Raw genomic sequence first — 15489 nt, forward strand, 5'->3', positions numbered from 1 at the left:
ACAAAATGAGTTATGTACGAGAATTGCAACTGATTTTTATCCTAAATGATTTGACTGCATGCTGGACCTTTGTGGTTCCTGGCCCCCTCCCTCAATTAGCCCCGAGTCCCAACCCAAGTGCTCCAATTCAGTGTTTCTTTGCTGTCACTGCTTCTTTGCCAGATCCTGGCTCTGGAAGAAGCTCTGGTTTTATCCCCATTGTTTCCTGTCTTCAAACTTTCCTCTCACAGTTTCTCTTCTAATATATACTTTATGTTTTCAACAATTAGATGAAAGATAACCTTGCCAAGTTCCTCTGTCGTACCAGCAATACTAAAGCTTAACGTTTTATATATAGCCTCTCTGACTTCCTTCCTGTATTTCTCCATGCATTCGTATAGTTTTTCACAACACTGATCTCTTCTCTGACATCACTGCTCGCTGCCGTAGGAAGTGCTGTGCCACCGGTGACGCTTCCCCATCCAACTGATGGTGTGACTTGCTCCGGCCAACAGCACGTGAGCAAACATAATATAATTTCATGGCTGAAGCCAGGCTTCGAGAACTACCCCAACCTTCCTCTCTCATTTCTCTGCCGTGTGACTCACATGACCCAAACAGGAACCTCTGTCACCTCGGGCACCATAATGAAGACACGTGGAACAGGGCCACACAGTTGATCTTCAGGTGCAGACAAATAATATAAATAAAAGAGAGCATTTTTTTAAGCTCTGACATTTTCTAAGACCTTTAAATTATTTGTTATCACAGGAAAGCAGAACCATGAAGTTCCAGTGGCTTAAGCACTGGCTTCTACTTAAATACTGTCTGACTCAGAGGGGGGGAGTTCCTTCTGAAATCACTACCCTAAGTATATTTTAGACATCAAAAACCCCCACTTTTCTCTAATAGTGGTCATTTCTATGATTTTTATTACTTTACCAAAATATTAGAAATCAGCTGAAGATTTTTATTGTATTAATTTATAATGTAGTTGTGTATTCATTCAACAGGTAAATGTGAAGTGGTGGCTATATTTTCACACTGTTATTCTCCAAATACTAAAAGAACTAATGCAGCATCCTGTCTCTCAAAACAATTACAGTTTTAGCTCCATGACTTAATCAATTTTACCAAAGTTTCTTACTATCCACAGGATAGCTTGATACAATAATATATAAGTGAAATTTTATAGATATTCGCAGACTGTTTTATAATAAGAAAGGGCATCTAATGTAACACCAGAAGAGACATTTTGTGTTTGGCATAAATCTATTAAATCTACTGATGAAGAGTATTATTTTGTAGAATAGAGATAAGTAAGTTTGATTCCATATTTTGAAGTTATAGGTTACTTTGGGGAAAATTGACTTCTTGATAATATTGATCCTTCTGTTTCATGATTCCCTTTATATATTGGAAGATTTGGTACTCAATTTAAATTTTTCATTAAGGATTTAGTATGATTAATCATTAAAATCATGTGGTCTAGAGTTTACGTTGTGGGAAGATTTTAAACCCATTAAATCTTTTAATAGATAAAGGGCTATGTAAGTTACCTATTTCTTTTTAAGTGACATTTGGTAGTTTATATTGTTCTAAAAAATTGTTCATTTCATCTAAGTTGCTAACATGAGTGACATAAAATTGCTCACAATGCCCTCTTTAATATCCTGCTAATACCTTTAGTGTTTAATTTTTTTAAATTTTATTTATTAATTTTTTCGAGAGAGGGGAAGGGAAGGAGAAAGAGTGGGAGAGAAATATCAATGTATGGTTGCCTCTCATGCGCTCCCTGCTGGGAACTGGCCTGCAACCCAGGCATGTGCCCTGACTGGGAATCGAACCGCGATACTCTGGTTCGCAGGCCCGCACTCAATCCACTGAGCTACACCAGCCAGGGCTCCTTTTAGTGTTTATAGTGATGTTGATATTCTCATTTCCAGTGCTGGTCATTTTTGTTCCCTTCTATCTGTCTTTGTCTCTCTCTGGAGCTCTCTTGTTTCCCACTCCCTCCCTGTCCCTCATTCCCTTTTTTTTCTGAGCAGTAGGATAGAGTTTTATCAGTTATATTTGTCTCTCAAAGAAACAGATTTGGTTTTATGGGTTGTTTATTTCTTTTCCTTTTTTCTATTTCATCAATTTCTAATATTATTTTAAAATTTCTTTTTTTATTTTGCATTGAATTTGATCTTGTTTTTATGTATTATTAAAGTGAAACTTGAAAACACTAATTTGAAACCTTTCTTCTCTTCTAATGCACACATTTAATGCTCAAGCATTCCCTATATGTGCTGTTTTAATTTCATTTCACAACTTTTGATATATTGTGTATACTTTGCCAAGAGCTCAAAAGACCTTGTAATTCCCCTTTTGCTAGCTCTTTGTTTTAGGAGTTATTAGTTTCAAAATAAGTCAGGGTTTCCCAAATATTTGGTGATAATTTCTAGTCTTGTTCTAATGTTGTCAGATAACACACTTTCTTTGATTTACAAGGGAGACCTCCAAATAAAACCAGAATTTATAAAAAATTGTGTGTTTATTCTTACACGTTTAAACTTTAGTCACCTTCAAAGCACTCTCCATGATACAATACACCTCGTAATGCACTTTTTTCCACTGCTCAAAACACTTTTTGAACTCGTCAATTTCGATTCCTTTTAGTGCTTCTGCTATTTTTGTTTCACCTCTTCCACATCAGCTAAACATTTCCCTTTGAGGACTTTTATTCATCTGGGAAATAAAAATAGCCTCCGGTGCAAGATCAGGTGACTAGGGAGGGTAGGGCCCAGGGGTCGTGCCATTTTTGGTCAAAAACTGATGAACACTCAGTGTGGTGTGCTCAGGGGCACTCCTAAGTCACTCGTCATGAAATCGGCAAGTGCATTGAGACTTCAAAACAAATTCACTGAAGCCAAACTCGGCCTGTCACAAAAACATCAGCTGGTGCACTGATACAGGTGAGTTCCTAGAACACTCACCTTGCAGGGGAAGCCGGTACTCAAGGGGCCCACCCTCCAGAAGGTAATTCTGGTTATTTTGGGGTCTCCCCTCATAGACCCTTTGCAAATTTATTTCCTGTAAACCAGAACAGACTGTGTATTCTACTTGTTTGAGTGGACTTCTAATAAATCAGTAATTGAAAATAGTGATTAATTACTCTCTGTTTTTCGTAACTTGTGTACTTTGTCAGTTATTGAGAGAGACTGCTTAATCCCAAATAAAATTATAGATGATATATTATTTTGTATTAAATTACAGTTGATGTTATGGTAATGTATGTATTTCTCCATGCAGTTCAATTAGTTTCTGCTTCATGAGTTTAGAAGATTTGTTATCATATGAATAGAAGTTTATAAGTGCTGTGTCCTCTTCAATTGATTTCTTTATCATTAGCCTATGGTTTTATGTATCCTTAGAAATTCTCTGCTCTGAAACCTAATTTTCTCTCAATTATTGTTTGAATGATTTTTTCCTTTCTAAAAAATTTAACCTAACAGTTTCTTGAAGGTAGTGTATAGTAAGATTACTTTTTCAGCCAATTCTGACAGTCTTTGTGTTAAAAATATTTGCACAATTTACACCAGATGTTTTAATGATGTAGTGAATTTAAATCTTGCTATTTATTTTCTCTTCCTCTTATATATTCTTTGCTCTCTTTTCTTCTATCCCTTCTTTCCTTTAGATTTTTGACATAAATTTATATCAATGAATTATTTTTCTCTTCTGGCTCATGAACTATAACTCATTATTATGTTATTTTAGCAGTTACTTCTTATAATCTTCCTTCAAGTGATGTTATACCTTTTCACATGTTGAACAACAACACTCTCTTCCAGCCTTTGTGCTGTTGTTGTTGTACATTTTATATCCATATAAATTGTAAACCCTACATTAGTAGTCTGTTTCCCTGGTAACAAATCACCAGGGGTGGCTTAAAAGAGCACAAATATTTTGCAATTTCTGTAATTTCAAAATTAATAATTTGCAGTTTCTGTAATTTCAAAAACCAAGTAGGTTCCGCAGGGATATGCTCAGGGTATTATAGAAGTGTATAGTAATGGTATAATTAATTGTATAATATATTATAAAATCAGGTGTCGGCAGGATGGGAGTCCTTGCTGCAGGGTCTGGGGAAGAAGCTCTTCTGATATGATTCAGGTTGTTGGCAGAATTGACCGTCTTTCTGCTGTAGGGCTGAGGTCTCATTTCCTCCCTGGTTGTCACCTGGAGGAGGCTGCCTTTAGCTCTGAGATGTCCTCCTCTGGGCCGCTTACTCCCAGTGTCACCACCAGTGCCATAAGTGTTTCTCATAGTTGGACTATTTCTGACTTTCCCCTTTGCTTCATTTTCTTCTGCTGCTCCTTCCAGCTGGAACTCTGTTTTTAAGGGCTCATGTGATATTTCTTACCTGGAAAATGTAAGATACCCTTCCACTTTCATGTCTATGATGGTAATTATACCTGCAGAGTCCCTTTTTGCTATGTGACTTAGTGTATTCGTAGATTGCTGTGTTTATTTATTTATTTATTTATTTATTTATTTATTAAAAGATTTTATTTATTTATTTATCTTTAGAGGGGAAGGGGGGAAGGAGAGAGGGAGAGAAACATCAATGTAGTTGCGTGCCCTCAATCCTCTATACCAGCCAGGGCCGATTGCTGTGTTTAGAGTGTCAGTGTCTTTGTGTGGGGGGAGGGGTGACAGTATTTACCTACCACAACCTCACAATATACAGTTTTATTTTTGTTTTCTTTAAATTGTCAATCAGCTCTTAACATGACTTAATTAATAAAGAATATAAGGCTTTTCCATATGTCTGCATACTTACCATTGTCAGGGCTCTTCATCACTTTGTATATCCAGATTTACATTGGGTATCACTTCCCAAATGCCTGAATGACTTCCTTTAGCATTTCTTACAGTTCCAGTCTGCTTCCTATGACCAATTTCACCTATTGCATGTCTGAGAAAGTCTTTGTTTCACTTTCATATTTGAAATAAAGCCTTGCTTGGTATAGAATTTTAAGTTGACAGTTTCTTTTCTTCCCCTTTCAGTATCTTAACAATTTTTAAGCCATTATCTTTGGCATAGTTATTTCACATCAAAAGTCTATTCTCATCCTGATTGTGTGCCTCTGTGGGTGAGGTGCCACCCTCCCATATTTGTGAAGGTTTTCTCTTTACCAGTTGTTTATAACAATTTGAATACCATATACCTTGTTATAATTCTCTTCATTGCTCTTGTACTTGCGTTTTGTTGACTAATTTCTAGTTAAAATTTGGAAATGTTTTAGCCATTAGCTCTTCAAATATTTTTGTCCCATAAGCCTTTGGGATGCCAATTTCACATGTGAAACAACTTGAACTTACTCCACTCTCTGAGATGTTCTGTTCATTCACTTTTAGCTGTATTTCCTCCCTGTATTAATTTTTGGACAGTCTCTCTTGCTATAAATTCAAGTAGATAATCTTCTCTTTTTCATTGTTTAATCCACAAGTAATCCGATCTCATGTACTTTTCATTTCAGGATATGTGTGTGTGTGTGTGTGTGTGTAAAATTTTCAACACTATTACAGATGTCCCCCATTCCCCACCTTCCCCTCCATGAAGACAGAGGGTGGGGGGATATTTTTTTAAATGTCTTCTAAGTCACTAACATGACTCTAACATGATAAGGTTTTCCATCAGATTCTTGAACATATGGAATGCACTTATAATAAATGTTTTAATATTCCTGTCTACTAATTATATTGGCTATGTCTCTTCTGGGTCAGTTTTGGTTGATTGTACTTTTAGTCATCATTTCTCATATTTCTCGCTTCTTTGCATATTTAATAATTTTAATTTGAATGCCAGATGTGGCTTTTACCTCTTTAATGTGCTGAATAGTTTTATTCTTTAAATATTTTTGGTCTTTGTCTAGGAATGCAGATCAGTTACTGGGAAACAGTGTAGTCCTTTCAGTTTCTTCATTTAAGCTTTGTTAGATGGGATCAGAATACCCCAGAGCTTATTTTGCCCCACTTCTGAGATCAATTCTCTATGTGAATACTCTATTTGACATGCACTGTGTATTTTACAATCGTTATTTTAGCTTTGGGAGTAGAAACCGTTCTCTGCTGTCCTTGAGCTTTGGAAACTATTCCTCCTAATTGGGGAAGTTTTTCCCCCCGACCTCAGTGGTTTCCTCTTGTGGGTGCACACTCAGGCGTATTCCTCTGAGGAACTTAAGGGAAGTCACTGCAAGTCTCAGGAAGTCATCACTGGGCACTTCTCCTGTCTGGAACTCTGTCCTTGGAAATGACCAGACACCTTTGCTTCCCCAGAATTCTGGACTCCGCTGACTTCTGGGCTCCACCTGGGCTCCTGCTTTGTGGAGTGTGGCTTCGAATGCTCTCTAGAGAGGAGGCTGGGCAGGGACAGACCTCACCACATTTCCCCTCAGATTTCAGAGATCACTGTTAACCCTTCTGTGGACTGATTGGAAATATCTTGAAAATACGTTTTATTCAACTTGTCTAAATTTTTAGCTGTTTCAGGCAGTAGGATAAATTGGTTATTTGTTCTGTATCTTGTTTGGTAGCTGATATTCTTGTGTTTCAGTGTGGTGAACACAATTACAGACAGTATTTTAAGGATTTGAATAGTCTACCATAGCAATGTATTTTGTTCACTCTCATATGGCTTACTTATACTTAAATTCTGACCTCATAATATTTTAGTCTCCCATACTGTACTGAATTCAAACTCATTTCAGATATACATGTATATCTATGTCTACATTTTACTTTCTACTTACCTTTAGGTCATTTTCTTTAATTTAATATTTATTTTTATTTTATACCCACATGTCACATTTTCTACATTAAAATAAAATCATGCTGAGTCCTCCTCAACCCCCACACCCCCTGGGAAATGATGAAGAACGTTACACTGCTTGAAAGGTGAACTTCACAGGGAAGTGGCTATTGCACCCAAGTAACAAAACTTACAAAGAGAACACAGTAGACAAGGCAGAGTACATAGAAGAAGGCTCAGGGCCTACTATGGGAAGGAGCAGAGATTAAAAGGCTAAAGCTTATAAACGCTATCACTTGTGTCACAATTGCCCCCAAAATGCAGCAAATGCAGGGCCCAGTAGGGGGGTGTTCCAAAGGCCGCTCTCTGACTTTAGAGTTTAGAATATCCATACACAGCAGAACCTTCTCCTCCCACCTCGCCTTCAGCATCTGGCAAACACTTTGGAACATTATACTTATTCTGTTCACACATTTTCTTTTGCAGTTTATTTATTTATTTTTGTTAATTAACTTAATTCTACTCTCATTTCGACACTGGGTCGACAGCAGGAATTACAAAGCTATTTGGGAAGAACTGAGGCAATTGACTGAAACATGGCCAACCTTCCTGGTATCTCAGAAACATGGGGAATATAGAAGTAGTGGGATCTGCCCGTCATAAGAGATAAAAAGGAGTAAAAGGGCCTTCAGAATACATTGGGCATTTGAAAAGAATGTGTATTTAGCTTCTTTGGGGTGAAGAACTCTGTATATATCAGTTAGGTCCATTTCATCAAGGGTGTTGTTTAATGCCGCAATGTCTTTGTTGATATTTTGTTTGGAAGATCTGTCCATTTTTGATAGTGGGGTGTTAAAATCCCCCACTATAATTGTGTTGCTGTCTATATCTTTCTTGAATTCCTCTAAGATTTTCCTTATATATTTTGGTGCTCCTATGTTGGGTGCATATATATTTATGATGTTAATGTCTTCTTGGTGGATTCTTCCCTTGAGTATTATGAAGTGACCTTCTGGGTCACTCTTTATGGCTCTTTTTTTGAAGTCTATTTTGTCTGATATGAGAATTGCTGCCCCAGCTTTTTTTTCTTGTCCATTTGCTTGGAAAATTTGTTTCCAGCCTTTGATTTTTAGTCTGTGATGGTCTTTTGTCCTGAGGTGGGTCTCTTGTAGGCAGCATATGTGTGGGTCATACTTTCTTATCCATGACGCTATTCTGTGTCTTTTGATTGGAGCATTTAATCCATTTACATTTAAGGTTATTATTGATAGGTACTTATTCATTGCCATTTTTGAACCTGTGTTCCTCTCTGTCTGTCTCTTTTCCTTCCTTTCCTTAAAGCAGACCTTTTAGTATTTCTTGTAGAGCTGGCTTGGTGGCAACAAATTCTTTTAGACTTCTTTTGTCTTGGAAGCTCTTTATTTGGCCTTCTATCTTGATTGAGAGCCTTGCTGGGTAAAGTAGCCTTGGTTGTAGGCCTCTGTTTCTCATTACTTGGAATATTTCTTGCCAATCTCTTCTTGCTTGGAGTGTTTCCATTGAGAAGTCAGTGGCTAACCTTATTGGGATGCCCTTGTATGTTATTTCTTTTTTCTCCCTTGCTGCCTTTAAGATTCTCTCTTTGTCTTGGAAGTTTGCCATTTTAATGATGATGTGTCTTGAAGTGGGCCTCTTTGGGTTCCTCTTGAATGGGACTCTGTGAGATTCCTGGATTTGTGTGACTTTTTCTTTTGTCAAATTAAGGACTTGAACAGACACTTCTCTAAAGAGGACATACAGAATATCCAGAGACACATGAAGAGATGCTCAATATCGTTAGCTATCAGAGAGATGCAAATTAAAACCACAATGAGATACCACTTTACACCAGTCAGGATGGCTATAATAGACAAAGCAACAAACAACAAATGTTGGAGAGGGTGTGGGGAAAAGGGGACCTTAGTTCACTGTTGGTGGGATTGTAGACTGGTACAACCATTATGGAAAACAGTATGGAATTTTCTCAGAAAAATGAAAATGGACCTGCCTTTTGACCCAGCAATTCCACTGCTAGGATTATACCCCAAGAATCCTAAAACATCAATTTCAAAGAACCTATGCACCACAATGTTCATAGCAGCACAATTTACAATAGCCAAGAGTTGGAAGCAACCTAGGTGCCCATCAGTAAATGAATGGATCCAAAAATTATGGTACATATACACCATGGAATTTTATGCAGCAGAGAGAAAGAAGGAACTACTACCTTTTGCAACAACATGGATGGAACTGGAAAGCATTATGCTGAGTGAAATAGGCCAGGCATTGAAGGACAAATACCATATGATCTCACCTTTGACAGGAAGCTAAAGAATAAAACAAACAAGCAAACAGAATAAAAACAAAGACGCTGAAATAGAGAACAAGTGGGCAGCGACCAGAGGGGAGAGGGAAGGGAACTTAAGGGGAAAAAGGGGGAGGGATTTTGAGGAACAAGTATGAAAGACACAGAGATGAGGACTGGGGGGGGGGGAAATGGGAGGGAGGGGGGAGACCGGGCGGGGGGGGGGAGAGAAAAAAAATGTACTTGAAAAGTAACTAAATAAAATTAAAAAAAAAAAAGAATACATTGGGCAGATCAGAGCAGTGAGTTAAAGTAAGGGAAGGACGTGGAGGAACTGGAGTAGGGACGGGCACTCCCTCAGGGACATTTTTGAGGTTTGCCTGCTTTAGAACAATCAGCAACTGACGTCCCCCACCCCCAGGTGTGGATTGTTACAGCAAATCTGCTTATTGAATCTGTTAATCATTGTTATCAAACAACTAGGGCTTGGAAAAAAAACCCTTACAGAATGTAATATTTAAAAGTTTACCTATTTGTTCTCAAATTACATACAATAAAATCCACTGTACCATGAGTTTTAATGTATGTAAATATAGTGTCATGTACTCGTATCTCATCTGTGTGTCCTTTCCAGTGAAAAGCCTCTGCACGCCTTTGCCCTTGTTCTGAACGGATGCTTTTCTTTCTTCCACTCTTGGAGTTTGACAGTTGCTTATAGAAATGTTATAAATGCATTTTTGCTTCCAGACATCTCATTTAGTGTTGTGTTTATTCAAGGGTTTACACATTTTCTTATTGTTGAATTTAGATTTTTAAAATATATCTTTTGGTTTAAATTCCCCATTCAAGTACTTATTTGTAAGTACTTTTGTTCCCATGTCTTTGCCTTTGTTTTCTTTTCTTCTCTCTTTTGGTTTGTAGGTCTGTCTCATTCTTTTTTTTTATATTCATTTGCAATTTCATTGAGTACTGCCAAATTCCCTTCCAAAAAGAGTTTACCAATTTATTCACTAATAGTGATTATTTCCATGCATCCTTGCTTATAGTAGGTATTTCATTATCTTAACTTAAAGTGTTATTCAGAAAGCAAAGCATTTTTATTGTGAAGAAGTAGAGCTATTAATCTTTTTCTTTTATGGTTTGTTATTCTCGGGTCAGGCCCAAGAATTCTTCATCTAACCTCGGGCCACAAAGATTTTCTTTCATGTTTGCTTCTTGTAAGTTTTATAAATGTTATGTTGTTGATCCTTTTGACCTTCATTGATGTAGAAGGAGTGAGTTTTGTGGTCAGGTTCCTGTATGTTCAGGTGGATATTCAGTTGTTTAAGAACTATTATTAAAAGACTACTGCGTCTGCAATGGGCTTTGTAAAGTAAAATCTGGTTGCGTTTGTGAGTCTTTTTCGGAACTCCTTTCCCCTCCACTGTCTTTGCATGTGCCCCTGCAACACAGTCATATTGCCTTAGTCCCTGTGTCTTTACATTCACCTTAAAATCAAGTAGTTTACTTCTGATGACTGTTTTTCTTCAACAAAAATGTTATGGTAAAATTATCAGTTTAATGCTGGCTTTATACAAGAGTTGAGAAATATTCTATTTAATTTAATTTAATTTTAAAGAGATTGTGTACAAAAGATGCTATTTCTTTCCACATTTGATAGAGTTCACTGGATAAACCATCTGATTCTAGAGGTTTTCTTTCAGGCTTTTAACGCCATTAACAGTTAACAGGATATTAGAGTTAACTATTTTATCTAGAGAGAGCTGCCTGAAGTTTGTTGTTTTCAGGGAAGTGGTCTAAGTCTTCAGCCTTGGTGCATTTGTATGCAAAATCTGACTGCATCATTTCTTTTCTTATCCTTTTAATGCGTGTGAAATCTACAGTTAAATTCCTTCTTTGATTCCTGATACTGGTAATCTGTGTTACTCTTTTTTTTTCATAATGTATCTTACTAAAGGTTTATTAATTGTATTATCGTTTCAAAGAATCTTTGTTGGTTTCTTTATATACTCTATTCATTTTCCCCTGTATTTTCTTTCATTGTATCTATTTGTAATTTTATTATTTTTCCTCATGATTAATATGGATTTATTTTGTCTTTTTTTCTCATTTCTTAAGCTTCAAAATCACAGAGTAATTTTTGAATCTGCCTAGGTCTCTTTTCTGGGCTCTCAATTTTGCTTCACATATTTTGAACCTCATTTGTGAGGTGAATGCATATGTAGGATTGTTATTTATTTCTGGAAAAGTGGCTTTTTTACTATTATTTACTCCTTCACTTGATATTATGTATTGTTATTCCCCCTGAAATCTGCTGTCATGGACATTAATTTTTAACTATAATTTTCTATTGTTTAAGTACAGTTGTCTCCATTTCACTGTACATCTTATAATTAGTAATGGGATGGTATATATATATCCCATTATATTTTGGTTTTTACCTTTATTTATCTATATTATCAAATTTTAAATGACCGTTCAATAGACAAACATTGAATTTGGCTACTTACTTTTATACATTTTAACAGTATATATCTTCTTATTAATGAAATTAGACCCTTTTGCTTTTAATTTAAATCGGCAAATTTTGTTCTTTTTTCAGTTTGAGTACTTTTGTAAGTAAAACTTTAGTTATACTATTTATTTATTTTTGAATACATTGCATGTTTTTGCAGAGACTATCTTTTCACTAATTTCTAGATTATTCACTCTTAACTCTTTTGAAAAGTTTTAAAATAGTCTCTTTAAAATAGTTTTTAGATAACCCAACATGCGTCAAAATGCCACTGGCATTCCAAATAACATGACATATTCTGTTATTTTCATAGACAGAAATGTTAGATTATATTGTAGATTTTGAATGTCATGTTTTGAGACTCTGGGTTTTGTTTCATTATCACAGTGTCCTCAAGGTTCATCTATGCTGTGGTATATGTCAGAATTCCCTTTCTTTTTAAGGATGAATAATATTCCACGTCATGCATGTAATGCATTTGCTTATCATTGATGGAAATGTGAGCTGTTCTCACTATTTCTATGTGACAAGGATGTACAAACACAACTCTTTGAGACATTGCTCGTAATTTACTTTGCATTCCTTTTGCTGGGAGCTACAAGCCTTCAATAGGCTCCAGAGTAATTATATGAGACAGATTCTGCCAGTGTAATTGTTGTTTAGGTGGGAAATGTATGCGTACCTAGTACTTCCTACTCTGCCACTTTCTAAAATTCCCCTTATGTTAATTTCTAAGGGTCACACACACTGAAAAGACAAAACAGGAAAAGGTAAGCAAGAAACGATGGTGTCTTAGGTTCTCTTAAGATGGTGTTTAGAAGTTCTCTGCCAAAGAGAAGATCTACATGTAAATTTATTTGTTAATATTTATTTAGACCAGCTCTGAATAATCAATTAATTGCTAAAGAGTGACTTTCTAGACAGTAGTAGAGATGGGATTCTATTCTCATTCTATATAAATCTGGAAGAATTTTTGGAGCTCATTAATCTGAACAGCATAGGTATTTCATAGTATCATCTTCTTTTGAAAAAACATATCTGAAGAGCAGTGGATAGGGGCAGACTGCACTTCACAACAAAGAAAACATAGGGGAATGCTGGTGCCATGTTGATGAAAGGGATTAAGCTGTCCAATTAATGGTCTCCTTGGTGCCTGCACAACCAATGAGGTGAATTGTCATGTGAAAGTGTACCAAGGCCTCCATATAAGTGGGAGTTCTGGTACTTCTTCCCTTCCCTACACATCCTCATGTTTCCTGAAGCTAAAATATGAAAACATAAATTTATCAGAAAGATTTACTACTTCACATACACAGAATGAAAATCTTTGTAAAGTTATTAAAACTGAATGTTTCAGGTAAAGTCAAACAAGAAAAAAGTATTTTTAAAAAGTTAAAATACTAGTAAATGTGGGACTTAGGAGAGAAAATACATTTGAATGAAATATGATTGTAACCCTTTTTAAAATGACTTAATCCAACTACATGGCAAATTTATAACCGATGAGGTAAACATATGTAAAAATACTCTGTAGCCCAAAACAGTGGCTAAAAATCTCCCTGAATGTCTTGGCCACTGAACTTTTGAGTATCTCCACAAATTTAGATGCTATTATTCTTCAGAATAATTGTAGAATTTTTCTTCAAAATACTTCATACATGTACACTATTAATATTGTTCTGCTAATCCATACTGTAAGAACACATATTTCATTAGCAGAGTCAATGTATCATAAAACATAAACATTAAGATTTGTCAGTTCTTACAGATTATCCAGTATATACAAGTGCAGTTTCTACAAAAGAAGACTATTAAATAAAGTATAAGTAACTTGTTGAGCTAAGTAATAGTAATGGGACAACCACCGGGGCATGTAATTCTCCATTTGGAAGTGTTTCTATCTACACAAATGCTTTACTGTAGAGAGAATTTCTATTAAAGAGTTTATTTTCATTATAATTATCTAACGGGTTAAAGTCTTCACTGTTGTAATAAAAATAGTCATGGTAGACTTACAACTACATTATAATAACCAAATGAAAAGCAGTACATTTTTATTGTAATGTTTTTTCTCATAATTATAAGAAAAGGTAAACAGGATGCAGAAAGTTAAATTTCAAAATACTTCAAATTCAGGCAATATTTAAAAATTAGTCCATCCTACTGTAATAGTAATTATTGTGTTACTTTAAAACACCATGTCAGATCATGCTCACTGTATCTATTTTTGTGAGGGCAGAACTTGATTTATTATGATTAATTACTAAGATACATATCAGTTTCTCTCCCCACTATCAATGGTGATATTACTGCCCTGAATGCTATTGTAGAGATTTTAAATTATAGTCACACTGGTAAATGCCTGTCTTGCCAAGTTGTTTAGTATATGTAAAAAATACTAAATGCATTAATATAATTAATTTGGAGAATATCATTTTGTCATATGCAATTGAAAATCATAAATGTGTTCATTAAATCTAAATTTATGTTGTACTCTGAAATTTAGCTTCTATTATGGATGTTATTGATTTGTTTATTGCAAATGGTGCATTTCAGTGACAGTTTCAGCATGGTCAGAATGTGCAGCATTTACAGTTTTGTGATGTAATTAGTTAGAAATTGGGGAAGCTTAATTTTAAAATGGAATTGTTCATGAAAATCTATTTCATACTCACTATGGCTTGAGCAATTTCTCTTTATCAAATGCTCTATAATTATTTAAAGAAATTAAATGCAGTTAATCAGAAAAACATTATAGTTTGACACTTAATTTGAAAGCCCTGTCTTTGAAGTAGTGAATGATTACTTATAGAATTACATATACCGATGAACATCCAAATAGGAAATTCGTTTATGGTCCTGGTAGATCTCAGTATCACTGTAAGTCATCAGGGTGCAATACTCTGTCTTCTTGTGAGCAGTATTTTATAAAAAGAATATATATACATAAATACATAGACACACATATATAAATACCTATATATCACACAAACACATACATGCACATATACACACACACACTAAAATGTTTATTTGGTGTGTTGTTGTTTAGTCTACTTTGATGGATTGAAATAGTAAAATAGTGCTAGAGTGCATTATCTAATTTATTTTATTCAACATCAGAAGGTAAATTAGTGATCTGAAGTCATTTGAATACACAGTCAGTCCTAGTGATAAGTACAGATGTTGACTGTCAAGTTTTAAAGCTCATCAATAACAACAGAAAGCATTGGTAAAAATGTCCCAGTGGCACTGGAGAAAGGTTTTCCATCTCTGCTTATCTATGTCCATCTGTTTCAGTGCCACCAGCCATCATGATGCCTCAGAAGTCCTTCAACGCCACAGCGGAGAGAGGAGAAGACATGGCACTGTCCTGCAGGGCCTCTGGCTCCCCAGAGCCCACCATCTCTTGGTACAGGTGGGTTAGGTACCCACGAACCTTCAGTCTCTGGCCTTTGTCACACTCATGAAAAAAACACTGGCAATCTTATCATTCTGTCAGGAAGGAAAGCATTTTTTCTGAATTTTATTTTAAAAAGTATCATGCGTTTGTTTTCAGTCACCTTGGTTAGATTAAGCGTTTAAAGAGCTTAACACAGTGATATAACCCAAGTCAAAGGTGCACCGAGAGCCCTGATCATTCTGTCTAGAAGGCATGTTTCTTTTTTTATTATTCATTTATTTTAAGGGTATACTTTATATTTTTTACTTTTAGTTTCTAAACTTTATTTTTTAATTTTACCATATTTACGGTTGAAATGATATTCTTTTATATTAGTTTCAGGTCTATACAACACAGTGGTAAGATGATTATGTAATTTACAAAGTAATCCCCCAGTAATTCAAGTACTCACTTGGCACCACGTAACT

General features: G+C 35.5%; 1 protein-coding gene across 2 annotated transcripts in view; it reads left to right on the forward strand.

Annotated features, from left to right (window-relative positions):
- NCAM2 (neural cell adhesion molecule 2) overlaps window positions 1-15489 on the forward strand; it is a 419099-nt gene that overhangs the window by 261577 nt on the left and 142033 nt on the right. For both annotated transcript variants that reach the window (XM_037161841.2, XM_037161842.2), the window contains exon 6: window positions 14920-15037. In XM_037161841.2, coding sequence (XP_037017736.2) covers window positions 14920-15037 — 118 coding nt within the window. The remainder of the gene's footprint in view (window positions 1-14919; window positions 15038-15489) is intronic.

The sequence above is a fragment of the Artibeus jamaicensis genome, unplaced genomic scaffold (assembly GCF_021234435.1).
Source record: "Artibeus jamaicensis isolate MK-2021 breed Jamaican fruit bat unplaced genomic scaffold, CSHL_Jam_final scaffold_474, whole genome shotgun sequence".
Taxonomy (NCBI): domain Eukaryota; kingdom Metazoa; phylum Chordata; class Mammalia; order Chiroptera; family Phyllostomidae; genus Artibeus; species Artibeus jamaicensis.